Raw genomic sequence first — 27341 nt, forward strand, 5'->3', positions numbered from 1 at the left:
TTTCTAAAGTACTTCAAATCAAGGCGTAGCGGCGGTTGATTTAAAGGCGCTTCCACAACGTCAGAGTGCTTACTTTACGGACCAAGGCATGTCGGGCCGCTACGCCTAACAGCTCTGGGGAAACCCCGATAACACGATGTTGCTTCTTCAGTCCTAGCTCAGACTGTGCATTAGAAATATGACGTCATTTCGTCGTCTCCTTCTAGTTGTGGCTGAAACATTTTTAGTTGGGACTTTTAGTTGGGATAATAAAGAAATTATTACACTCGCATGTGATTCGTACTGATTTTACTAAACTCGTGTCAGGGTTCATGTATTACCCTTGCTCTCGCCTGGGCAATACAAAAATCGTGACACTCGTTTCGTAAAATCAGTACAATACACAAGCTCCAGGGCTTGTAGAATTTTCATAAAATCCACTAGCCATGAGATCTATGATTAAAAAAAATTACTAGCCACAATTAAAAATTCACTAGCCCTACTTTACTATAAGTTAATACAATTTTACTAAATAATAGTAATAATTAGATATGTCACCTACATTGTGTAAATAGGGAGATAGAGCTTAAAAACTCTTAACATTGGAGGCTTGAGATGGGGGAAGAGTATTCATATTTACAAAATAGACTTAACTGCAACATTTGACAGAAACAAAATTCACTAGCCGTCGGGCATGGCAATAGTAGTTATTTACTAGCCCAGCAATGAATATCACAAGCCATGGGAGTGGGGCTACCATAATCTAGAAGACAAGCTCGTATAATAATCTCTGTATAGCAGATTAAAAACTGATATGCCACATTCTAAATGCCAGGACCCATATTCACAAAACATCGTAAGCCTAGTTTTACACGTAAACATAAATGTATGACTGAAGAGCTATTCACGAAACAACGAAAACGTAAGTTACGTGTAAAGTTGGACGTAAATATAAGAGTGCCTCCAGTTACAACTAACGCTGCACGTAAGTTGTGTACATATAATAAATCAAGCAATCGTATTTACGAAAGTGCAATAATTGAAGCAGTTTGCGATATGCCCACGGATTTAACATATTTTTGTTGGTGATCGAACGGATGTTTTCGACTCGGCCAATTTCTCCTGAGTTATCTTTTCCTTTTTAAGAAATATCCTCAAGTTCATACCAAAACACAGATCCTCACCAATACCAAAATGTCATAGTTCGCCATTCGCGATGTTATTGTTAGCAGAAGACAAACGAAATTGCATTTTGCGCATTTGTTATTTACCCAGTAGACATCGTTTCTAATGGGTTTTTTTTAATTTCTCCAGTGAAAGTGTTAAATCGTGGATTTACATTCAACTAAGTTACGTTTACATTTACGACCGTCTTTGAGAATAAGGTGCTTCTTGCACGTAAACGTAAATCTACGGCAGACGTAAGTGCTAGTCGTAGACATAAATTTACACCTTTTTGTGAATTTTGGTCCTGGACTGTAGATTATTATTAATGGGGAGAAAAACCAATGGGTCCACTGAGATGGGTTGATCCTATTACCCAAGCATCTCATGTGATTAAACTGAATTCTGTCCCTATTATACCAAACATATATATATCAACAATGAATATCGCGCATCACTAGCTGTGGGAGTGGGTCCACCATAATCTAGAAGCTCTGTGATTTACAATACATTTTCTACAACTCACCCACATTTCTATATTTATGTGTAATCGTAAATTTATACTGTTCCTGGTAATTCACTTGCAATATAATGTTACATTATTATGTACATTGTCATGTAATTATGTAAACCAGTCACAATAAACGTTAAAGTTTCTTTTGTTTAACAACACTACCGGAGCACATTGATTAATTAATCATCGGCTATTAACTGGATGTCAAACATTTGGTAATTCTGACTCGTAGTCATCAGAGGAAACACACTACATTTTTTCTAATGCAGCAAGGGATCTTTTATATTCATTTTCCTCCCACAGACAGGAAAGCACATACCACAGTATTTGTCCAGTTGTGGTGCAGTGATTATTTTCTAAATCTTACCTGTGAGTAATCTGCTTGCAATCCGATATATTACTGTTCATGGTATATATATATATATATATATATATATATATATATATATATATATATATATATATATTTATATATATATATATATGTGTGTGTGTATGTGTATGTGTATGTGTGTATATACATGTATGTATGTATGTATATGTATGTATGTATGTATGTATGTATGTATGTATGTATGTATGTATATATATATATATATATTAATAACAAGTATTTTTTAATATGGAAAATATCAACTGAGTCTGTTAAACAGTATTTGTTGAGGCTTTGCCGAGACAAATACTGATTAACTAGACGAGGTTGATATTTTACATATGAAAAAAATATGAATAGCGAATTCTATTTATCCTATAACACTTCTAAAATAACATTTTGAGTAAACCACAGTTCTAAAGTCCACGCCATTGGTAATATAATGTCATCACGATTAGCACAAATTAGTTTGACATCACGTATTTGAACTAAATATTTGAAAACGTTATGCTCAGTTATACAGATCTTGTTGGCTTGATTATTACATGTGTTTATCACATGCATGTCAGGTTCTAATAGACCAAATCAATTCCTATTGCCAATAATGTTAACGTTTACTAATAAAACTGATACAAGCAGCGTATCGACACACCCAGGAAAGAAAGAAATGTTTTATTTAACGACGCACTTAACACATTTTTGTTTATTTACGGTTATATGGCGTCAGACATATGGTTAAGGACCACACAGATTTTGAGGGGAAACCCGCTGTCGCCACTACATGGGCTACTCGTTCCGATTAGCAGCAAGGGATCTTCTATTTGCGCTTCCCACAGGCAGAATAGCACAAACCATGGCCTTTGTTGAACCAGTCATGGATCACTGGTCAGTGCAAGTGGTTTACACCTACCCACTGAGCCTTACGGAGCACTCACTCAGGGTTTGGAGTCGGTATCTGGATTAAAAATTCCATGCCTCGACTGGGATCCGAACCCATTACCTACCAGCCTGTAGACCGAGGCCGGTCGACACACCCAGGAAGTACAGCAATTAAAAGTGTGGCACCTCACATCTAATCTACCTGCAAGAAAATGGGGGGTACATACCATTTAAGAGATTTAATTAATGTTTTTAATAGCAACCGTCATTTTTGCTGAAAACTGCAGTTCCATTTTTGGGGGTACCCCGCATTATAGTTTCAACCTCAGGTATATACTGCATAACAACTATATAACAAATAAAAGTGTATTTATTTATTGTCAATGGATAATAGTACAGCGGAACCTCTCAAAAGCGGAACCTCTGTAAACTGGAATCTCCTCAAAACCGGACCCTCTGTAAACTGGAATCTCCTCAAAACTAGACCATCTGTAAACTAGAATCTCCTCAAAACTGGACCCTCTATAAACTGGAATCTCCTCAAAACCGGACACTCTGTAAACTGGAATCTCCTCAAAACCAGACCCTCTGTAAACTAAAATCTCTCAAAACCGGACACTGTAAACTGGAATCTTCTCAAAACCAGACCCTCTGTAAACTGAAATCTTCTCAAAACCGGACCCTCTGTAAACTGAAATCTTCTCAAAACCGGACCCTCTGTAAACTGAAATCTTCTCAAAACCGGACCCTCTGTAAACTGAAATCTTCTCAAAACCGGACCCTCTGTACACTGAAATCTTCTCAAAACCGGACCCTCTGTAAACTGAAATCTTCTCAAAACCGGACCCTCTGTACACTGAAATCTTCTCAAAACCGGACCATCTGTAAACTGGAATCTCCTCAAAACCGGACCCTCTCAAAACCGGACCCTCTGTAAACTAGAATCTCCTCAAAACTGGACCCTCTGTAAACTGGAATCTCCTCAAAACTGGACACTCTGTAAACTGGAATCTCCTCAAAACCGGACCCTCTATAAACTGGAATATCCTCAAAACTGGACCATCTGTAAACTGGAATCTTCTCAAAACCGGACCCTCTGTAAACTGGAATCTCCTCAAAACCGGACCCTCTGTAAACTGGAATCTCCTCAAAACCGGACCCTCTGTAAACTGGAATCTCCTCAAAACCGGACCCTCTGTAAACTGGAATCTCCTTAAAACCGGACCCTTTGTAAACTGGAATCTCCTCAAAACCGGACCCTCTGTAAACTTTAATCTCCTCAAAACCGGACTCTCTGTAAACTGGAATCTCCTCAAAACCTGACGTTTCTTATGGGCCCTTTTTAACTATCAGTACATAAGAGAACCTCTCTTAAACTGGATACCTCTTAAAACAGGACTTTTTTCTTGGTCCAGAGGGTGTCCGGTTTAGAGGAGATTCACTGTATTTGCACAAATAATCACTGTCACATATTACTACCAATCACACCCACAGCTGCTTTTACTCCGTAAATATTTGACATTGCACCTCGAACTTTGACACGGAACTCTCTTCTTTGGTACTATGCAACCATCATGGGTAAGTTATAGGATAAAGATATACACACACACACACACACACACACACACACACACACACAGTAATTGGTTCCAAGTGATAATGCTGCTTTCTAATTAAAATCTGTAAATCCTATTTCACTTTATCTGTCTGCATAGTGTGTTTGTTCATTATGTCAACAGCAGAAGTCCGGTTTCTCTCTCAGTTTTTTTTTTTTTTTTTTTTTTTTTTTTCTTTTCTTTTTTATCGTTTTACTTCCTTGATGGATTGACACATTGTGTAAAGAGGAGAAAATATACTTTGTATGTTATATGAGTGTTTGAAACAGTCTTATATGTTTTAAACATTTCTGATGTATGTGAACAGTAATATATCGGATTGTAACCAGATTACTCACAGGTAAGATTTAGGAAATAAGTTATTGTGAGTGTGGGGGGGGGGGGGTAGGCGTGATTTAGCTCAGTCGGTTGAGTGGTTGTGTAGCAGAATCGAACCACCTTGGTGGATCTATTCAGCGGATGTGGATTTTTCTCATACCAACTAGTGCACCACAACTGGACAAAGACTGTGGTACATGTATGTGCTTTTCTGTCTGTGGGAGGAAAGTGAATATAAAAGATCCCTTTCTGCATTAGGAAAAATGTAGCGTGTTTCCTCTGATGACTACGAATGAGAATTACCAAATGTTTGACATCCAGTTAATAGCCGATGATTAATTAATCAATGTGCTCCAGTGGTGTTGTTAAACAAAAGAAACTTTAATGTTTATTGTGATTGGTTTACATAATTACATGACAATGTACATAATAATATAACATATTGCTAGAGGTAGTACTAAACCAAATAACTTCCGGCTGGGTCAAAGTTCGAGGTGCACCTAACTTTTAATAGAGAAGTGAACACCACAAGTCCTGTGATTGGTTATAAATGTGAGTGTGTTGGTTGTAAAAAAAATTAGTTTCATCTGGGCTAAAAAAGTATGCAATTTTATTTCATCTAGTACCACTGTGTCAAGTAGCCTTGTGCTTGGAACATGTATGGGGTACCTGTAAAAAAAAGTACTCAAATTTTGTGCGGAACTAGGGTAGTCATAGACGCTACCCGTTATCTCAGAAATGAGCAGCTTGACACCCACTTTTTTGTGATTCACTTTAAGGGTGAGGGGTGGTAGTATTTATATCCGTGGTGTCTATGTCGATTGATACGTTGCAGGTAGGAGTTTTAGCCACATATGTTACTATTGTCGTCTATGGAATTTCATTTGGTATTCAGTGCATAATAAAAAATATTGTGATTTTGTGATTTTATTTAATTAAATTATACTGGTTGATTAATTAGCCGTCACTGGACCACACAAGTTCACAATGACCTTGACCTTGACACTAATCACTGTACATGGCTCTGTATGGAGTTTGAATCAAAGTTAGCAATAAGGAAAAGTTGGTTTTGGCCTATAATTTATACTGTAAATATTTCAATAATTTCTTTTTACATGGTATTTGACTTGCCATATACAACTGCTCTTAAATATGGTGTTATATATAGGCAACCAGAATTAAGAGTTTAATACCAATTTATTTTTATATTAAAAATAACATATGTCAATAATGGGTTAATGTCTTTAGTTTCCATTAACATACTGTAGTTAATTTTTCATGTATGAAATTCTGAAAACTCAAATTTGTAAAGAACTTGATTTTGATTGTCATTTTGACATATTTATAGGGTGCTAAGTTATATTTTAGACAAATTTGTAGTTTTATGCAAAATTTTAAATAAATTTAAAGAAAAACTTCACCAAAGACATAATTAAATTTGTTGTCACTATTGTGCCTTCTGTTCTTAGTTATACATAACAATAAGCTTGCTAAACATACCTTTAGATCTCCAGATCAAATATTTTTGTTAATAATCACTTAGTTTGCTCTCATGAAGACCATTTTAGGTTTATACTGGATTCAGAACCAATTTTTTTTAGATTTAATTATCTGCCTTGGAGTAAGTTGATAATTTATTTTATTGTTAAAGTTGTATTACCCAATGTTACTAGCTAAATAAAATGCTTGATTACTGATTGTAGGAATACATCCAATATACATACTGTATTGATCTGGATTAGAAAATAATGCAATAAAATAGATGTTCGGGTAATTATGTCATTTAAAAATAGTTTTTTTCAGTAATTAATCAAAAATAAATGTGTGAAAGCTGGATGATAATTCCAGATATCACAAATATTAAAAGCTCCAACTACAGTAGGCTACAAATAAAATATAGTCAGGAATATGGGTGGCTCCTAATGGTTTTGATGGTTCATTATGAAAATCAGCATGGCCAGTGGATTTGATATTCCCACACCTGGTAACTTGAAGACGGCCACACCCTGCATACAGGATTTCCTCCCAACACTAATGTCCAGGACATAAGTTATTACTTCATACAGGTACAGTCATGTTTGTGTTTCTTTCCTCAGACAGTGTATTTTTTTAATACTGATATTTCTTTGATGTACCTGTTCAGGTCTCCTAATCTAGGGGTCAGTCAAGTGCATGTGTTTTAATGGAATACTTTAAAGGAGTAGAGGTACTCTGACTATCTTTGTTGTCTCTACATATATACCTGAGTACACACACCCAACTGACAGTAAACATTTTGTTGTTTAATATGACATATTGCATTTGTACAAAACTGTATACAATATATATGCCTTATGAGGTGTACATTATATTAGGTTGCACTGTAGAAACAACAGTTTCAGTGAGGCTGTCACTTTATGTCAGAATACACCAGATCCTGGTTGTCATAAAAACACATAGCTGGACACTTTTTGAAAAATGTATGTTATCAGTATAGGTAGTACTAAACCAAATAACTTTTAATAGAAAAGTGAACACCACAAGTCCTGTGATTGGTTATAAATGTGAGTGTGTTGGTTGTAAAAAAAATTAGTTTCATCTGGGCTAAAAAAGTATGCAATTTTATTTCATCTAGTACCACTGTGTCAATTAGCCTTGTGCTTGAAACATGTATGGGGCACCTGTAAAAAAAAGTACTCAAATTTTGTGCGGAACTAGGGTAGTCATAGACTCTACCCTTTATCTCAGAAATGAGCAGCTTGACACTCACTTTTTTGTGATTCACTTTAAGGGTGAGGGGTGGTAGTATTTATATCCGTGGCGTCTATGTCGATTGATACATTGCAGGTAGGAGTTTTAGTCACATATGTTACTATTGTCGTCTATGGAATTTGATTTGGTAGTATACACCCTAGAGAATTACCAGGAAGAGTATAAAGTTATGATTACACATAAATATAGAAATGTAGGTGAGTTGTAGAAAATGTATTGTAAATCACAGGGCTTCTAGATTATGGTGGACCCACGCGATCCCACGGCTAGTGAGGCGCGATATTCAGTGTTGGTCTAGTAAATAACTACTATTGCCATGCCTGATGGCTAGTGAATTTTTTTTGAGAAATACTGCATTAATTTAAGTCTTATTTTGTAAATATGAATATCCTGCCCCCACACCCATCGACCAATCGTAGTGTTATTAAGCTCTATCTCACTCATTAGGTGACATTATTACTATTAATAAAATTTTATTAACTTAAAAGTAAAGTAGGGTTAGTGAATTTGTAATCGTGGCTAGTGAATTTGAAAAATTACTGATCCCATAGTTAGTAGATTTTATAATAAGTTTAGAAGCCCTGGTAAATCTTATCTATAGTCCTTCCGACAGGGAACGCTTTTTTGTATTGTTGTCATATTATGCAATTTACTACAAGTTATTTATTTCTGAGCCTATTGATTTATAAATTGCACATAGAAATAGTACTTTGGAGGGGGGGGGGGGGGGGGGGTTACATGTATTTCCAAAACACTTTTACTTTTCTTCTTACGTCAAACCAAACTGAAATTACTTACAAAAACATTTTGGTAGAAGGATGGGATGGACTGTAGGTTGTTTGTCGTTTACAATACATATTAATAGAACACTTAACATTTCACTCTCAAGTTAATCAAAGGTAAGATCTAGAAACTATTACCATCTTATTAATATTAAGTGTGTAGTATTTTAAATACATTTAAATGTTTTTATGCTAATCACTATTTAAGGTAAAGTGATTAAACTTATATATGGACAGTGGGATGCTCAGGTAGGGTTAAATGTTATTCAGTGAAACCCCTCTAAACCGGACACCCTTGTAACCAAGACAAATGTCCGGTTTTAAGAGGGATCCGGTTTAGAGAAGTTAAGTTCAGTCCTGGTTTTTAAAAAGGGATTCTGTAAAACTTCTGATTTTGAGGGGATTCCGGATTGAGAGATTTCACTGTATATATGGACAGTAGGATGGTAAGGTAGGGTTAAATGTTATACATACCTCTATGTGTCTTGACTATACATTTTTGTGATATTCAGTTATGAGCCCCTTTAGGCTATTTCTCATTCCAGCCAGTGCACCATGACTGGTATATCAAAGGCTGTGGTATGTACTACCCTGTCTGTGGGATGGTGCATATAAAAGAACCCTTGCTGCTAATCGAAAAGTGTAGCTAAATGAAGTGGCGACTGTATGTTTCCTCTCTCAATATCTGTGTGGTCTTTAACCATATCAGGGGTGGGAATTCTCCTCGGATCTGCGGTTTTCCTCTTATGAAACATTACAGTTCCTCGCATTTTAATTATTTTTGCCTCCAAAATTTGTCAGATGGCACATATACTCAACAACAAAAGTTTAGTTAATGTTAAAAGAAATGGCATAACATTTATAAATTAACCTATTTTTATCAATTAGTATTCACATCTGAAATGTTTACCATTTACAAACAACATAAACTCATCAACCTTTGCCTTAACACAACAGGAGGACCTGGTTTTCTTTTTAAGTTTATTCAACCATGGCAAATTTAGACGTTGTAAAAGATATTTGCTAAAGTTTCATTGTTGAGTATATTTTAACCTAGGATTTTAAGAATTTCCCAGACCCCTCTAGATTTCCTCTTTTTTACAGTTCACCATTTCTCACCCCTGTATGTGTCTGATGCCATATAACTGTAAATAAAATGTGTTGAGTGCATCTTTAAATCAAACATTTCCTTCTTCCTTGTGCTACTGTTTACTATCAACATGTTAATTGACCCAAAATGTTACAAACACGTACAGCAAAGTAATCTGCTATGTACAGGTAAATAAAATATGAATGCATGTTTTTGTTGTTAAATACAATGTGTTGAGTGCGTCGTTAAATAAAACATTTCTTTCTTTCTTTTTTTTCCCAATGGTTTCCAATAATTTACGCATCTTTGAACACTAAAGTTTACCTCTCTAAACCGGAAACCTCTCTAAACTGAACACCAGACAGATAATTCAGTCCCAAACTCTTCATTTACTGCAAATTGTTCCTTTGAAAACCGGACGATCAGACCGTTATCAACGATTATATGGCGCCACTAATTGTTTCGTTTATTGCCACCTCGCAGTCTTCGGCCGGATTACCTGACTGCGAATATAGCGAGTGCAATATATGCACATGCTAAAGTTAGCCGTTAAATGTGTAATCACCGTTACATATGACTGGATGCGGTTGGCCAATAACAATTAAAGATCAAGTTACAGCTTCGACATCCTTCACAATGATATTTCTAGTCTGCTTCAAGGATCGATAAATTAGCGACAATAAAAACAAAACAAAATTTGTTTAGCGACACCACTAGAGCACATTGATTTATTAATCATCGGCTATTGGTTGTCAGACATATATGGTAATTTTGACATAGTCTTAGAAAGGAAACCCGCTACATTTTTTCATTAGTAGCAAGGGATCTTTTACATGCACCATCCCCATACACAGGATTGCACATACCACGGCCTTTGATATACCAGTTGTGGTCCACTGGCTGGAGCGAGAAATAAGCGACAATGAATTTAATCCACTGTCTTCCTATTGTTTCAACATGATTGTGTTTTAAAATGGGTGGCAGGTTTTAGTTCAATCGGTTCAGTGCTCGCTTGAGGAGCTTATGTCGCAGGATCGAACCACTTCGGTGGATCCATTGGCCTGATTGGGGTTTTCTCATTCCAACCAGTGCACCACAACTGTTCAAAGGCTGTGGTATGTGCTTTCCTGTCTGTGGGATGGTGCATGTAAAAGATCCCTGGCTACTACAATGAAACTCCTAAACCAGACACCCTCGGGACCAATTAAAAACTCTGGTTTACAGAGGGTCCGGTTTTGAGAGGTTTTACTGTAATAGCAAAACGTTGTGAGTTTCCTCACCAGGATGACCAAAAACACTTCTGATGTAATCTATGCAATAAACCGGCCTTGGTGGCGTCGTGGTTAGGCCATCGGTCTACAGACAGGTAGGTACTGGGTTCAGATCCCAGTCGAGGTATGGGATTGTAATCCAGATACCGACTCCAAACCCTGAGTGAGTGCTCCACAAGGCTCAATGGGTAGGTGTAAACCACTTGCACCGACCAGTGATTCATAACTGGTTCAACAAAGGCCATGGTTTGTGCTATCCTGCCTGTGGGAAGCGCAAATAAAAGATCCCTTGCTGCTAATCGGAAAGAGTAGCTCATGTAGTGGTAACAGCGGGTTTCCTCTCAAACTCTGTGTGGTCCTTAACCATATGTCTGATACCATATAACCGTAAATAAAATGTGTTGAGTGCGTCGTTAAATAAAACATTTCTTTCTTTTTTAATCTATGCAATAAACTAAATAATGCATGATTTCAATTATTAAAAACAGCTTTAACGGTCAAAACTAGGCTGTATAGTGTGTAAAAACTAGGGTCTGTTACTTTAAACTTTCCACACAATAGTGAGTTTTACCCGGATCCAAATTGCCACAGGTTGTGTATAATTTAATCTTATCTTCTTCCTGTTTCTAAATCACAAACAATAGCAAAGTATATAATATAATATTCTGTGCTCAGTAGACCGTAAATTATAGTCGAATTGTTTATTTAATGAGAAGAAAAACCTTTACTGAGGTTTTTTTTTCTTCTTTTTTTTATCTATATACTTAATAACCATATGTCTGACGTAATATAACCGTAAATAAAATGTGTTGAGTGTGTAGTTAAATAGACCGTTTCCTTCCTTCTGTATATTTAATCAGTTCACATGTGTGTTATCATGCCCGAATAAAAAAACAAAAGAGATATAGATACCTGACATGTACTATTCATGTATACTAGCCGCCATTAATAACGCAATTTCCTTTTGTCAAAATAATATACGTTCCGGTTGGACTTCGTTGACGCTATTCGTCAATGTACATGGTACAGTGGTACACATTATTTCAGCAGCATGTAAAGGTTGACTTCCGGCCTGTTCCCAACATAAGGGGAACAACGCTAAAAACGCATTATCCGGTAAATCGCGCACACGCAACCACTTGGCGAAATAACACTTTGCACGTGCATTTCCTGATACCCGGGCACACTCAGAACACGTGGGTGGCAATGAGTATCTCACTCCTACACGATGCCTCGGTTGAACAACGCCGATCGGAATCAAGCCATTGGCTTGTTGAATGCCGGAAACTCGCAATTGCGGGTAGCACAACGGTTCCACGTGCACCCGTCAACCATTAATCGGCTCCTCAACCGATATCAGACGACAGGGACCGTCAATGACCGCCGTCGTTCGGGCACACCACGCGTAACGACCAATAGACAGGACCGGAACATACGGTTGCGGCACCTGCGCAATCGTTTTTTGACAGCCGCAAGCACTGCCAGGACTGAAGTGGGAACCAGGGGACGACTCATCAGCGCCCGAACTGTCCGGAGACATCTTGCCGCAGCACGACTGCATTGCCACCGACCCTACCGTGGCCTTATCCTCCTGCACAGACATCGTCAAGCAAGACTCTTATGGGCCAGGAATGGTGGGCATTTGCGAGCCAGGAGATGGCGAGATGTCATCTTCTCGGATGAATCGAGATTTAACGTGAGTGTCACGGACAGACGTCTTTGCATTTACCGCCGTCGTGGAGAACGTATCGCGCAGGCCTGTGTTCTGGAGAGGGACCGCTACGGGGGCGGCGGAGTCATGGTTTGGGGCGCCTCCAATGCTGACTTCCGGTCCGAACTCGTGGTGGTACAGGGAAACCTTAATGCGCAACACTACGTCACCAACATCCTGCGGCCGGTCCTCCTCCCATTGATGAGACGGCATGGCGGAAACAGGCTCGTCTTCCAGCAAGACAATGCTCGGCCGCACACTGCCAGGCGTACACAGGCGTTTCTTCGTGCCCACCATGTCACTGTGTTGGACTGGCCAGCAGTTTCCCCGGACATGAACCCAATAGAGCACATGTGGGACGAGCTGGGACGTCGTGTTCAAAACCAACCGAATCCACCACAGAACTTCGCTGAGCTGCAGCAGGCATTGCAGCATCACTGGGCAGCCATCCCACGACGTGTGGTGAGGCGCCTGTGCATGTCCATGCCTAGGAGGCTGCAGGCGTGCATCGCAGCACATGGAGGTCACACGAAATACTGACCCCCATGACGTTGACATCGCCAGAGACGTTATGCGCGATTCACTGTTGGCGGCTGACAGTGCCAGTCAGATGGGCCAGTGGTTGGTCTCACTGGTGGTATCAGTTTAATTTTTGTGGGATCTCGCATAATAAAATAAACCATGATCATTTCCGAGATTGCGTTTTTATTGCCGCCTAGTATATAATGGAACTCATCTAAACCAGATACCCACAGGACTATATCTAAATAAAAGGTCAAGTTCTAAGATATATCCGGTTTTGACAGGTTCGGTTCTATACTGATATTTAAAAAGGGATTGTTAAAAGGGGTTGTTTGTTGTTGTTCTTTTTTTTTGGGGGGGGGGGGAGGGGGGAATTCTGGTTTAGTGAGGGTCTGGTTTAGAGGGGTTTCACTGTATTACTTTTCCAATGGAGTCGACGTCTGCATCAAATTTTACATTTAGCTCAGACGTACTGCATTACATTTTTGTGTTCAGCTCCATATCTCACAAAGAATAATAAGTCCCAGACCAATGCAACATGATATATAATTGCATCTGTCACATCAAAGGGGCGGGATGTAGCCCAGTGGTAAAGCACTTGTCTGATGCACTGGTATATCAAAGGCCGTGGTATGTGCTATCCTGTCTGTGGGATGGTGCATATAAAAGATCCCTTGCTACTAATGGGGGCGGGATGTAGCCCAGTGGTACAGCGCTCCCTCAATGCGTGGTCAGTGTGGGATTGATCCCCGTCAGTAGTTACAATTCCATCGGTAAGCCCATTGGGCTATTTCTTATTCCATCCAGTGTTCCACACTGGTATAACATAGGCCATCATATGTACTATTCTGTCTGTGGCATGCTACTAATAAAAGATCCCTTGCCAGGCTTTCTGCCTGAAAATAATCTGAGAGTACGTAATAAAAACAAAACAGACTATTAGGTGATTATGGGTTTTAAATGTTTTGAAATTGGACACTACATTTCATTTACTTTGCCAAATATTAAACAGCAGCTCTGTTACTGCAGTCTATCTAAAAAAAAAATATATATATATATATATATATAATTATATATCCATTAATTTCCAAGATTTTAGGGTACGTAATTTTAGCAATCATACCCTCTGGCAGATACCCTGCTAGCTGCTAATGGGAAAGGGTTACATACCCTGCTAGCTGCTAATGGGAAAGAGTAACCCATTGTGTGGTGGCACCAGGTTTCCTCTCTGTCCGATGCCATATAACCGTAATTTTAAAAAGTGTTGAATGCATCATTAAATAAAATTGGGCGGGACGTAGCCCAGTGGTAAGATGTTCACATGAGGCATGGGTGGTCTGGGATCGATTTCCATCGGTTGGTGCATTTGGCTATTTCTCGTTCCCACCAGTGCACCACAACTGGTCTAAACTAGCTGGTAGTCACATGGAGGAGGTAGGAAGCAAACATTTTAAACGCTAACTGGCCGAGCTGCTCTATCCGTCATGCCAAGAGAATCCAAGCCCTGTTTGAGTGTATAGGCACCAAGCATGACAAGCCAGTCAAATAAAATCAAACATGTTTGCCAAACAAGTCTTTACACGGTCTGGTGATAGTACTGCTGTACTCTGATCCAGGCCAGTCGTAAAGCGCTCGCTTGATGCGCGGTTAGTTTGGGATCGATCCCCGTCAGTGGACCCATTGGGCTTTTTCTCATTCCAGCCAGTGCACCACGACTGGTATGTCAAAGGCCATGGTATGTGGGATGGTGCATATAAGAGATCCATTGCTGCTAATCGAAAAGAGTAGCCCATGAAGTGGCGACAGCGGGTTTTCTCTCTCAATATCTGTCTGGTCCTTAACCGTATGTCTGAAGCCATATAACCGTAAATAAAATGTGTCGAGTGTTTCGTTAAATAAAACAAAACATTTCCTTCCTTCCTTCCAAATCGGTCGCAATGTACAGGGCTGCATATTAATTCCGATTGGCAACCTTGGCCTGGTTTTCCCATCGACCATTGAAAATGACCACATACATAGGGCCTCCATGAGTCCAAAATGTTGGCCTTGAGTACTCGAGGGTCAAACTCAACCCGGACCCGAGTACCCGACACTTACACTAGCTATACATGTAGGTAATAATGAGACCAAGGAATAAACTACCGTATATCTTCGCCTGTAAGTCGATCTCGGCTATAAGTCGAGTCCCTAATTTCAAGCCCTGAAAACGTATTTTTTTATTGACCCGTTTATAAGTCAACCCATGAAAAACAACTTATAAATATTGAAGTATTTCTTATTTTCAGCACATGAGAACAATAATGTACAATATTTGAACAAAAGAAAATTATTTTACAAACTTCAGTTTTAACGTTTTGTACATCGCAAACAAGTAACATAGCATCAAAACGAAATATTCCCTTAGAAGATAGTGAAAGCTGTTTGGCTGTTACCGTATGGCACTGTACAGCATGGTTTTGTGCACAGACAACAACTTTATTTATAAACACTGACAACAGATCACTACAATAAAACTGAAAGTATCAGTTAATCACATGTTTTTCCGCCATATTAATACATGTAAGGAAGATAACTCTGGAAAGTACACTGGTTTTTATGTATGTCCCTATTGCTCTAGTGAACTGCAGATATCAGTCTAAGCTGTTTTAAGGGAAAGCTCAGTAATATTCATGAAGTTAATCACCAACAAAACATTGTTTGAACAACCATTAATGCCAGTGACCAGATTTCAAAATAAACTCAGGCAACAGGTAGTTAGTATTGTTTACATTTTTGCTATTAGTGATGACTGTTATTTTAACTAAGTGGACTGTTCTCTTGGCATGCGAGTGAGATTGCACGCCTTTTTGCATAACCAAAACCGTTCTAATGTCAACAAAAAAAAGGTTATAAAAAACAAATGTGTCAAATTAACATATTTGAGTATAAATACAGGGCATACTTCAACAATAAAACTTGTAAAATAATCCCCAAAACGGTAATATTTTTGGGTGAACTTTTTTTACCCTCTTATAAGTCGACCCCCCAAGTTATAAAATAATTTTTGGGTGAAAAAAATTCAACTTATAGGCGAAGATATACGGTAAAATAGCATTATGCATCTTAATTCCAGCGCTGAACATGGATGCCAAATGATGCCATTGTATTGCATTCCACACATTAGACTTTTGTTTCCCCAACATGTCTTGTAGACCTATAATATATCCTGCAGCACACATATGGTAAAATGAAGTTTTAAAAAATGAAATTAAAAAAAAAAAAAATTCATGCGAGTGCTCGTCCTTGTACAGGTACTCGAGTCCTGTGAACGGACTCAATTCTTGATAGACTCGGCCGTTAGCCCGTGATCGAGTACTCGAGTACTCATGGAAACCCTACACATATGTCCATTGATTCCATTCAGTGTTACTTGGCCACTTTATTTGGCCCGGTTTTCACATCAGCCATTGAATATGATCACATACATTCATCCAGTGTTTCATGGCCACTACATAGTGATATTTTGTAATCTATTCAAGCGTGTCATTATTTCTTAGTGATGAGAGATGAGGTCCCCATGCCCTGGTGAACAAACACTGATATATTGCTTATTAATGAAAGGGAAATAAATGTTTTGTATATATGTCATGAACTGAACCATATATTCACCAACTTACAAGGTTTTACCGAATATGGGTTAAAGCTATAAAACTATAAAAATTATAGAAACAGCTAACTACATTATGGCACATTTTAAACTTTGGCTATTTCAGTGTCCTAACCTCTGATGTGATAAAGATCTAAAGGAAACTTATACGCCTTTTATAATTCTAAGGGAATATATATATATATACTGATGGAAAGAAATAAAGGATCACACCAACATTAACAGGAGATGGTGACTGCAACCAAAACTCTCAAACACAGTGTCAACAAGTTAACCGACTAACGGACATTGAATATCACATTACTGCCATTCATTATTTATTTTTCTCAGTATATATTTAAGCATCAAAGGATCTTTTATGTGGACTTTCCCATATGTATAGACAGGACAGCTAGTACATATGTGCATATGGTTTTTGATGTAACAGAAATGGATGGTTGGAACATGGAAAACTGTGAATCGATTGAAGGCAATCAGTCCTACAACCCATCACATTTCAGGCAAGATAAATCATTTTATTTTCTCTCATCATCAGGTATATGGAACAGTGCTATCCCATGAAAGAAAGCTATGTTAGAAATTTCTATCTTACATGGGATATCACGCACTTGCGTTTAACATGACGTCGGTGGTAACATATGACATATTAATGAGGTGTTGACGTGAGGTCATTAGACAGTTTTAAATTAATATTTTGTTATTAAAACCTTCATTTTAAAAGCTATCTTGTTAATTTGTAGTGTTAAATATTATTTAAGACATGAAACAAACATGGTAAATACGATAGTGCAGTTTATTTATGATAAAATGGTGAAATAAAAAAGTTAATTGTTCAGCCATCTTTGTCTGTTCGTGTAAAATAATGTTTTATTTACCGAATGGATGAGAGAAAAAGACAAGCCTCGTTCCATGGTCGAATTTTTCACCACCTCGGGTGTACTTTTTCTATCCCACATGACCGCATATGATAGAATCTTATAATATAACATTTGGTGAAATATCTTAAAATATCGGTGAAATAAAAGTGTTATCAGTCAGTCAGTGACGATAACACATTTTAGAGTGAAACTTTCACTATTTCACTCTAAAATGTGTTATCGTCACTGTAGAAAGTGTTATCGTCACTGTAGAAAGTGTTATCTTCACTGTAATACTGCTGGCATTTTAAAAATAAAGATAAATTGCCAAACGTTATATAAAAAATATCTCATCTCGTGAAGTTTACAATCATATCACATTCGCCGTGCAAGCGTGGCTCGTGAGATATGATTGCAAACTTCACTCGATGAGATATAAATCCTATTTGACAAAAAACATGAAATACCCTCCATACGTTATCTAGTATTAGCTTAGCTTAGTAACTTGTTTAACATGTTCATATACCACTAAGGTTTCGAACACGCCTATCCCGAGTCCGGCCTCCGATAGGATCGGGAGTCTGACTCGGGACAGGGATAACCTAACAAATAGGGGAAATTTTGAAAATTAACGCCAAAAGTATAAAAAGGGGGAAATTGGGGTTAAAAAAGTTTGGCTGCGCCCTTAAAGAAACTTATCAACATTACTATCCTATATAAATTATTAATATAATATATTTTCGGCGCAAATTTAGATGGGCTGGTCTAATATTAATAATAATTCTTAAACAATATTCATTAAGCCCATGGGAGGTTAAGAGGAAAGGGGCTGCCAGTCATATTTTAAACATTGGTGTGACCAGGTGAGGGTCGGGAGGGAGGGGAGGCCGGCCCTACTCAAAACCTAGTATTCATTTGATTCTAAAGCTGAGGACGGGTTCAAATCCTGTCAGAGGCTGGCTGACTCATGTTTTGTTGTATATTTATCACTCTAATAATCCCGTTTCTATCATTCACGTCGTCTTAAAGGCATACTGTCAAGGATTTGAGGACCTTATTTATTTCTCAAAAAATTAATAAATGAAAATTACATTAATTTTTGGAAACCAAATCTAGCTATCGCATCACCGTAGCTGAACCATGGTGGAGTGAAATCCATTTCAACCGTCTTGGCAATATCAGTTTCTGAATTATGGACCATTGCTATAATTCAATTATTTTTACAAAATATCATTAACAAATGGAATATGGTGGTTACGTAGATGGTTGAATAAAGTACATTTAGGCCATTTAATAGGTCAGTGGTTTGTGACAATATGCCTTTAAAGGCAAAATCGCATGCTTGTTGACCTACTTAATATCCAATAACATTATATACAGTGAAACGGGTCTAAACCAGATCATACCGGGGATCTAATAGCTATCCGATTTCAAGGAACATTTTGTTTTTAAAAATATGATTAGTGACATGTGGTGATCAGTTGAAAATTGAGTAGCAATTACTATTTTATGTTTTAAAATTGTGTAGCAATGTCTGAAATTTGTGTAGCGAACTGTGACGCTATACTGAACAAAATGTTCCCTGGATTTAGACAGGGTCCAGTGTTGTAGAATTTAGAAAATCCGGGACCATGAAACTTGGCCAGTTTTGACAGGATTCCAGACAGTTCAGGGTCCGGTTTAGACAGGTTTCACTGTATAAACATTTACATGTATATAATACATCTTTCAGTTATTGATTAATATACCTTTAATTTGTCCCAGACATACTTTATTCAACCAGCTATATAATTGTTATAGCCCATATGATCAATATGTTGGTCTATAATTGAATTATGGCTACCAGTATATTTGTAGCCACGAATCGGAAAATACATATTAATTAATTTTTTGTGATGCTAGATACCAACCTCGGTGGTGTCGTGGTTAAGCCATCAAACATAAGACTGGTAGGTACAGGAGTCGCAGCCCGGTACCAGCTCCCACCCTGAACGAGTTTTAACGACTCAATGGGTAGGTGTAAGACCACTACACTGACTTGTCTCTCACTAACCACTAACAACTAACCACTAATAACTAATCACTAACCCACAGTCCTAGATAGACAGCCCAGATAGCTGAGGTGTATGCCCAGGACAGCATGTTTGAACCGTAATTGGATATAAGCACAAAAATAAGTTGCTAGATATTTAAAATGTTTGCTTAATGACTTAAAAAATTTCCACTGTATATTTCAAGTCACATGATTAACTGTATGATTCTGTCTTTAGTATCTCGGCTACCTTTACTTTGAAGAAAAACAAATTATCTGGTATGAATTCGCTATTTTTGTAGTCTTCTCCAACTCAGTCTTTTAAAGTAATTTACCCTGTTTTGCCTCAATATTTTAAAATAATATCGGGTACAGTCTGTGTGGACTTTTTATACCTTCCAGGCTTCCCCGCCTTTTTTTTTTTTTTAGCAGGCTGTGCATTTAGTAAAATTCTGTGCTTCCACAAATTCCAGAATTTGGGTCAGAAGCATAGGACTGTGATATGGTATCCCAAGATAGGTAGTTTTTATTCCTTTTTTTGCTCTCTTTTTTTTTTTCTCTCTCTCTTGTGTTTTTTAAAACCATTCTGATGGAATCTTTTTTTTAAATCCCTAAATTTAAAGCCTGGTTAGTAAAATGCCTGGAATCGTAATTAAATAAGGATTTCGGGTACATGTATTCAATATATCATCCGGGTATGTATTATGGCGCAGGTATGGGTTTTCAAACACTATTTCTAAATAGCATTTGCATGTCAAGTTTTTGTTAACAGAAGTATTTTTTTTATTGATAAAAATAAAGCCGCATTTATAATTTACCAGTTTGCTGTAAGTATAAACAATTAACAACACCATGTAACTAAAAGTACTATTTTCTGTAACTCACTTTTTTAAAATACACAAACATCCCTGTATCTCCAAAGTTTCACAATGAATTTTACTCACCTCCTGCACAAGACATTGTCGTCTGCTACTAATGAAATAAACAGAAAATGATTACCGGTAGGCCACCTCTATGTCAATCTATTTCTATGGATGTCCAACTGAGTGACCAGACCTTATTTTACATGCACTGCATACCATTAAATTGAGTCAGGATTAAATGACGTCTAAGTGCATATTACATAGAGGATAATAAACGAGTTTCCAGTTATTATCAAATTTATGTCCCGAGTGAAATAATTTTCAGTTGTCACAAGCTTTAGCACTGGCTGGAACAAGAAATAGCCCAACGGGTCTGCCGACCATTAGCTTTTGCATTGAGGGCTTATAAGTCTTTAACTAATTCAGAGAGGTAAGGAATATTACATCAAAATTAGACCTCCATGAACAAAAGTGATTTCACAGTAGGTCACTAATGACACAGAAGCAAGAAATCTTTCGCATAGACTGGACAAAATACACTACAGCAGGGATGCACAAATTGGAAAGACATGTATTCATAATTTATTATACAGTAGGTTCAGTCTGACCAGGGAGCGGGACGCAGCCCAGTGGTTCAGCGCTCGCTCGATGCGCGATTGGTGTGAGATCAATCCCCGTCGGTGGGCCCATTGGGCTATTTCTCATTCCAGCCAGTGCACCACGACTGGTATAAAAAGGCCATGATATGTACTACCCTGTCTGTGGGATGGTGCATATAAAAGATCCCATGCTGCTGATCGAAAAGAGTAGTCTGGAATGAAGTGTGGTCCTTAACCATATGTCTAATGCCATATGACCGTAAATAAAGTGTCATTAAATAAAACATTTCTTTCAGTCTGACCAATGCGGAGTGTCCAGTGGTAGCCACAACCACTTTTGATTCCGATTAAATAAATTGTGCCACATTGTCCATCTTTTATTTTATATTTTATTTTAATTGTTTTCTTTTTTCTTTCTTTCTTCTTTCTTTTTTTCTTCTTTTTTTCTCCCTTTTTAAAATGTTTTTCATTCTTTTTCTTTTTTTACACTAATTAAATAACGCACTGGATTTGTCCATTCAGCATTCCTTTTATTATTACACACTTGTTTTACGACAACAAGATTCCTCTCTAATATTCTGCACTAGTTGTCATTATTCCATATAAAGTGTTAGGTTGTTTTTGCAATGGAAGGAAGGAATACATGTTTTATTTAACAACGCAGTAAACATATTATAATAATTACAAACGTTCCAAGTTTATACAATTTAATTTACTCTATTCTGATTGGACGACGTACCGGCCTTGGTGGCATTGTGGTTAAGCCATCAGACTACAGGCTGGTAGGTACAGGGTTCGCAACCCGGTACCGGCTCCAACCCAGAGCAAGTTCTTAAGGGCTCAATGGGTAGTTGTAAGGCCACTACACCCTCTTCTTTCTCACTTACCACTAACCAACTAACAGCTAATCCACTGTCCTGAACAGATAGCTGAGATGTGTGCTCCAGACATAAGCACGAAAATAAGTTGAAATGAAAATGGACAACGTTGACAAAAAACTGAATGTTAGCCTTCGATAAACCTCAGAAAATTATGTCATTACGCCAGCTGGGACGTCGTTACGGAAAATAGGTCATGGAAAGGACATTAGAAGCTGATTTATGTGTATTTTAACTGAATATGGTGTGTTCAGTCACTTGTGCATACATTTTAGAAGAGGGTGAGAGCTAAACTATGGCTAGCAAAGTTTATAAAGGGTTAAGACATGCTTCCCCGGAAAAAGTATTTAAAAAAAAGATCAAGGGGAGGGTTCGACTACCGAAACCCATCCTCTGCACATGCTCCTATGTTTGTAATTATATATGAACTGCTTGTCATTGCAAAATAAATTTATCGATGTACAGCTGTCACAAACTGCATAAAATTGTGTAGCATAGTGGAGGATTAACTAAACTCCTCAGAAAATGATGTCATTATGTCAAATGGGACGTCATTACCGGTACGTAAAGCAGGTAATGGGACGAATGTTAGAAACTGATTTATAAATTATGTCTAGTTTTAACTAAACAAGTTGTGCTGTTGTAATTGTAAGAATTGTTCGTCATTTTGTTGTGAATTTATCGATGTATAACAATCACAAATTTAGTATAAAATTGTATAGCAATTCTTATTTAATTAATTACCAATATATGGTGTAGGACACATTGTTAAGGACCACACTGATAATGAAAGAGGAAACGCACTGCCACCGCATAATACACACTTGTGACATCCAATAGCTGATGTGTATTTTTGTGCTGGGGTGTGGTTAAACATTCATTCATTCATTCACCAGCAGGAATCAATCCTAGACCAGTCATACATGTACATGTACATCAGGTGTCAGGCGAGCGCTTTAACACTGAACCAAGGAAGGAAAGAAATGTTTTATTTAACACAATATATTTACAGTTATATGGCATCAGACATATGGCTATAGGGTGTATACTACCAAATCAAAGAAAGAAGTGTTTTATTTAACGACGCACTCAACACATTTTATTTATGGTTATATGGCGTCAGACATATGGTTAAGGACCACACATATTTTGAGAGGAAACCCGCTGTCGCCACTACATGGGCTACTCTTCCGATTGGCAGCAAGGGATCTTTTATTTGCGCTTCCCACAGGCAGGATAGCACAAACCATGGCCTTTGTTGAACCAGTTATGGATCACTGGTCGGTGCAAGTGGTTTACACCTACCCAATGAGCCTTGCGGAGCACTCACTCAGGGTTTGGAGTCGGTATCTGGATTAAAAATCCCATGCCTCGACTGGGATCCGAACCCAGTACCTACCAGCCTGTAGACCGATGGCCTGCCATGACGCCACCGAGGCCGGTACTACCAAATCAAATCCCATAGACGACAATAGTAACATATGTGGCTAAAACTCCTACCTGCAGCATAACAATCAACATAAACGCCACGGATATAAATATTACCAGCCCTCACATTTAAAGTGAATCAGAAAAAATTGGGGGTCAAGCTGCTCGTTTCTGAGATAATGGGTAGCGTCTATGACTACCCTAGTTCCGCACAAAATTCGAGTACTTTTTTTACAGGTACCCCATACATGTTTCAAGCACAAGGCTACTTGACACATTGGTACTAGATGAAATAAAATTGCATATTTGTTTTACCCAGATGAAACTATTATTTTTTACAACCAACACACTCACATTTATAACCAATCACAGGACTTGTGGTGTTTACTTCTCTATCAAAAGTTGGGTGCACCTCGAACTTTGACCCAGCTGGAAATTATTTGGTTTAGTATTACCTATAGAGACATAACTGTAACTTTATCCAAATGTGTGACAGCTTTGTAGATTAACTAAACTTAGTGTGCATTTTCATGGGCTGAAACTAAGGTCTGTCCCTTTAAGGACCACACACAGATATCGAGAGAGGGTACCCGCTGTTGCCACTTCATGGGCTACTCTTTTTATATGCACCCACCCACAAACAGGATAGTACATACCATGGCCTTTGTTACACCAGTTGTGGAGCACTGGCTGGAACAAGAATTAGCCCAATGGGCCCACTGACGGGAATCGATCCTAGATCGATTGCACATCAAGCGACCGCTCTACCACTGAGCTACATCCCACCCCAACACTGAACCACGTCCAACTCCTGAACCACGCCCAACTCCTGCCTTTCTGTGTTGTGTAGCACGGCGCGGAACGAGAAATAGCCTAATATTTTGTGTTTGTTTGTTTTGTTTAATGACACCACTAGAGCACATTGATTCATTAAAGGAGACCGGACACCAAAAGACATGTAGTGTGTAATGGATTAAGTCAGCGTCAAAGACCGCATTACTCGAACGCACGGCTCGCTGCGAGTCACCAGTCAGCTGCGCATCTTACAATAATGTAGGTTTGGGGTAAAAACAGAAGTGGGTGGGATTATGCATAGATCTGAACGAAAGCGAGGCAATACGTCATCGGTGAGAGTTATCAAGCAATACCGGTACACGTGTTGATTCTTTGGTTGTGCCTTTTAGTCGTCTTTTTTTCTTTTCTTTTCTTTTTTGTCTCCAGGTTTATCGGAAATTTAATTTACAAGATAATTAGTGTTATTATATACTGTCGACATAATTATATGATGGTTAACTGCAACAGTAACAGCAATGTATCCCAAGAAACGGCCAAAATCATGGTTTCGATTTTAAAAAAACCCGAAAGTTGTTTTAAAACATGGACGCATTATTGTCGTCAAACACCAACTAAATACAGCAGGTTATGGTACATTTACTATGTGAAAATTAAAACAAGTATGTACTTACGATATACATTAAATAAAGTTATTGCAATTTGTTCACATACGAATATTTAAACTTCACATTTATTTACCTATAATTACCAAATTAATTTTCACCGACAGCCCATAATGACTCCATACCTAAGTCTCTTGATCTCGTTGGTCTGTTAACCTCGTAACAAAACAGCTTCAAAACATGAATTATTACGTTAGTTAACAATGTTTATCGTCAGTTCAGTATATTGTCATTAAAATTAAAATGCTAACACTTTGGCAGGAACAACATATGTACTCTGGCCAGAAGGAATGATGGTTAATTAGTTTTAAAGCTAATGTTGATTATTAAAGCATAATAAAATTGTACTTTTCAATGCTTTCTTTATGTCATATTAAAAATACTCTACACCAAATGATTGTTTACCTACCCTGGGTTTCTACCAGAGGGTGCGGAGGGTAAACTTACATGTATGTACTAAAAAATCTCAGAAATTAATGTATATATATATATAATGTTTTCTTTTTTCGATAGATTATAGTAACATAATTGCTGTTTAAAATTTGTAAAAGTGCATATAATAAAATGTCCAATAAAAAAACATTTCAAACCTATAACTACCCAATATACTCCTTTGAATATATACTCTTCAAAAAAAGAAACGCAAAAGGGTACAAATGGGTTATAACTCCGATTTTATGTTTCCTACCGGTTCATGCTTTGTGAATATAAGGTCATTGCATGTCCCAAACACATTCCCACGGTTACATTCGATAAAACGCAGCTACTGTACAATAAAGTTCCAAAATGTGAATATTCGCAAAAACGCAGCCACGTGCAAACCATGTCACCACTGCACGTGCGTTGTCTGCACGTGCAACATGAACACCGACAGTATAAAAGTGCAGGGTGTTCACTTGCCTGGCCTCTGTATCTGGCCGACAGTTGACAATCCAGGACATGCCACGTCTCAGTGAACCGCAGAGAAACAATGCCATCGGCCGACTAGACGCAGGCGAATCCAGAACGGCCGTTGCCAGGGCATTCCATGTGTCCCAAAGCACCATCTCCAGACTGTGGGACCATTACCAGCAACATGGATCAACACGTGACCTCCCTAGATCCGGTCGACCACGGGTCACTACCCCCGGGCAGGACCGCTACATCTGGGTACGCCACCTTCGGGAACGATTGACTACTGCCACCTCCACGGCCGCAGCAATACCAGGTTTGCGCAGGATATCCGACCAGACCGTACGGAACCGCCTTCGTGAGGTAGGAATTCGTGCCAGACGTCCAGTTCGAGGTGTCATCTTAACACCACAACACCGTCGACTCCGACTGCAGTGGTGCCAGATTCATCGACAATGGCCTCAACTGCGATGGAGACAGGTGTGGTTCAGTGACGAGTCCCGATTTCTGCTCCGACGTCATGATGGAAGATGTCGCGTGTATAGGCGTCGTGAACGTTATGCGGCAAACTGCGTACAGGAAGTGGACAGATTCGGCGGGGGTAGTGTTATGGTGTGGGCAGCCATCTCACACACTGGCAGAACTGACCTGGTCCACGTGCAGGGCAACTTGAATGCACAGGGCTACATTGACCAGATCCTCCGGCCACACATCGTTCCAGTTATGGCTAACGCCAACGCAGTGTTCCAACATGACAACGCCAGGCCTCACACAGCACGTCTCACAACGGCTTTCCTACAGAACAACAACATTAATGTCCTTCCTTGGCCATCGATATCACCGGATTTGAACCCAATTGAGCATCTATGGGACGAGTTGGACCGACGCCTCCGACAGCGACAACCACAGTCCCAGACCCTGCCCGAGCTGGCAGCAGCCTTGCAGGCCGAGTGGGCCACCATCCCCCGGGACGTCATCCGTACTCTGGTTGCTTCAATGGGCAGGCGGTGCCAGGCAGTTGTCAACACACGCGGAGGCCACACCCGGTATTGACTCCAGATGACCTTGACCTTGGTGGTGTGTCCTATCACTTACTCACAATGGACTAGAGTGAATTGTGAACAATCCTGCAACATTTGGTAATTATCGGACTCACCATTCAATAATTAAATCAATTCTCCAAATGTTACGACAATGTGGTTTTGCGTTTCTTCTTTTGAAGAGTATATATAGTTTTTACAGGCCCATAGGAACGACTTTGGGGAGGTGGGGGGGGGGGGGCACTGACGGACTGGGTATAAACTCTACATCAGATTTTGGTTACAATGGCAAAAATTAATGTGATAAAAATAAGCTCACAAGTTGGGGGGTGGGGGGTGGGGGGGCTGTTTTATTATGTACCCTCAAATTATTTTCTGGCAAAAAACCTGGTACCTTTGGCAGAGGTTGAAACAATTGGTCATCTAATTTTCAACAGTTACCATACAATAATATAATTAATCACTTTTGGCATCTAGCAATTTAAAGCAAAATTAACAATAGTTACCACATGGAATAAGCATCATATATTATTTTGTTTTACCTGTAATATATTTTCACCAGGACTTCATTCTTCCTCCATGAATGATTAAAGAAAATAACACTGGATATATTGTAATTTTTTTTTTTTTTATTCCAATATATAACAAATGTGTTTTATGTCAGTATGTGGAGCAAACTA

The 27341-nt window shown here is 38.5% G+C and overlaps 1 protein-coding gene across 4 annotated transcripts in view; it reads left to right on the plus strand.

Moving 5' to 3' along the window:
- LOC121390090 (NAD kinase-like) overlaps positions 1–27341 on the plus strand; it is a 68849-nt gene that overhangs the window by 20305 nt on the left and 21203 nt on the right. The window contains exon 1 of one of the 4 annotated variants that reach the window (XM_041521809.1): positions 4513–4865. The exons of the other annotated variants lie outside the window; for them this stretch is intronic. Coding sequence (XP_041377743.1) covers positions 4819–4865 — 47 coding nt within the window. The 5' untranslated portion in view covers positions 4513–4818. Of the gene's footprint in view, positions 1–4512; positions 4866–27341 lie in introns of those variants that run through there. 4 annotated transcript variants of the gene reach the window in all.

This window comes from Gigantopelta aegis, chromosome 15 (assembly GCF_016097555.1).
Source record: "Gigantopelta aegis isolate Gae_Host chromosome 15, Gae_host_genome, whole genome shotgun sequence".
Lineage (NCBI taxonomy): Eukaryota > Metazoa > Mollusca > Gastropoda > Neomphalida > Peltospiridae > Gigantopelta > Gigantopelta aegis.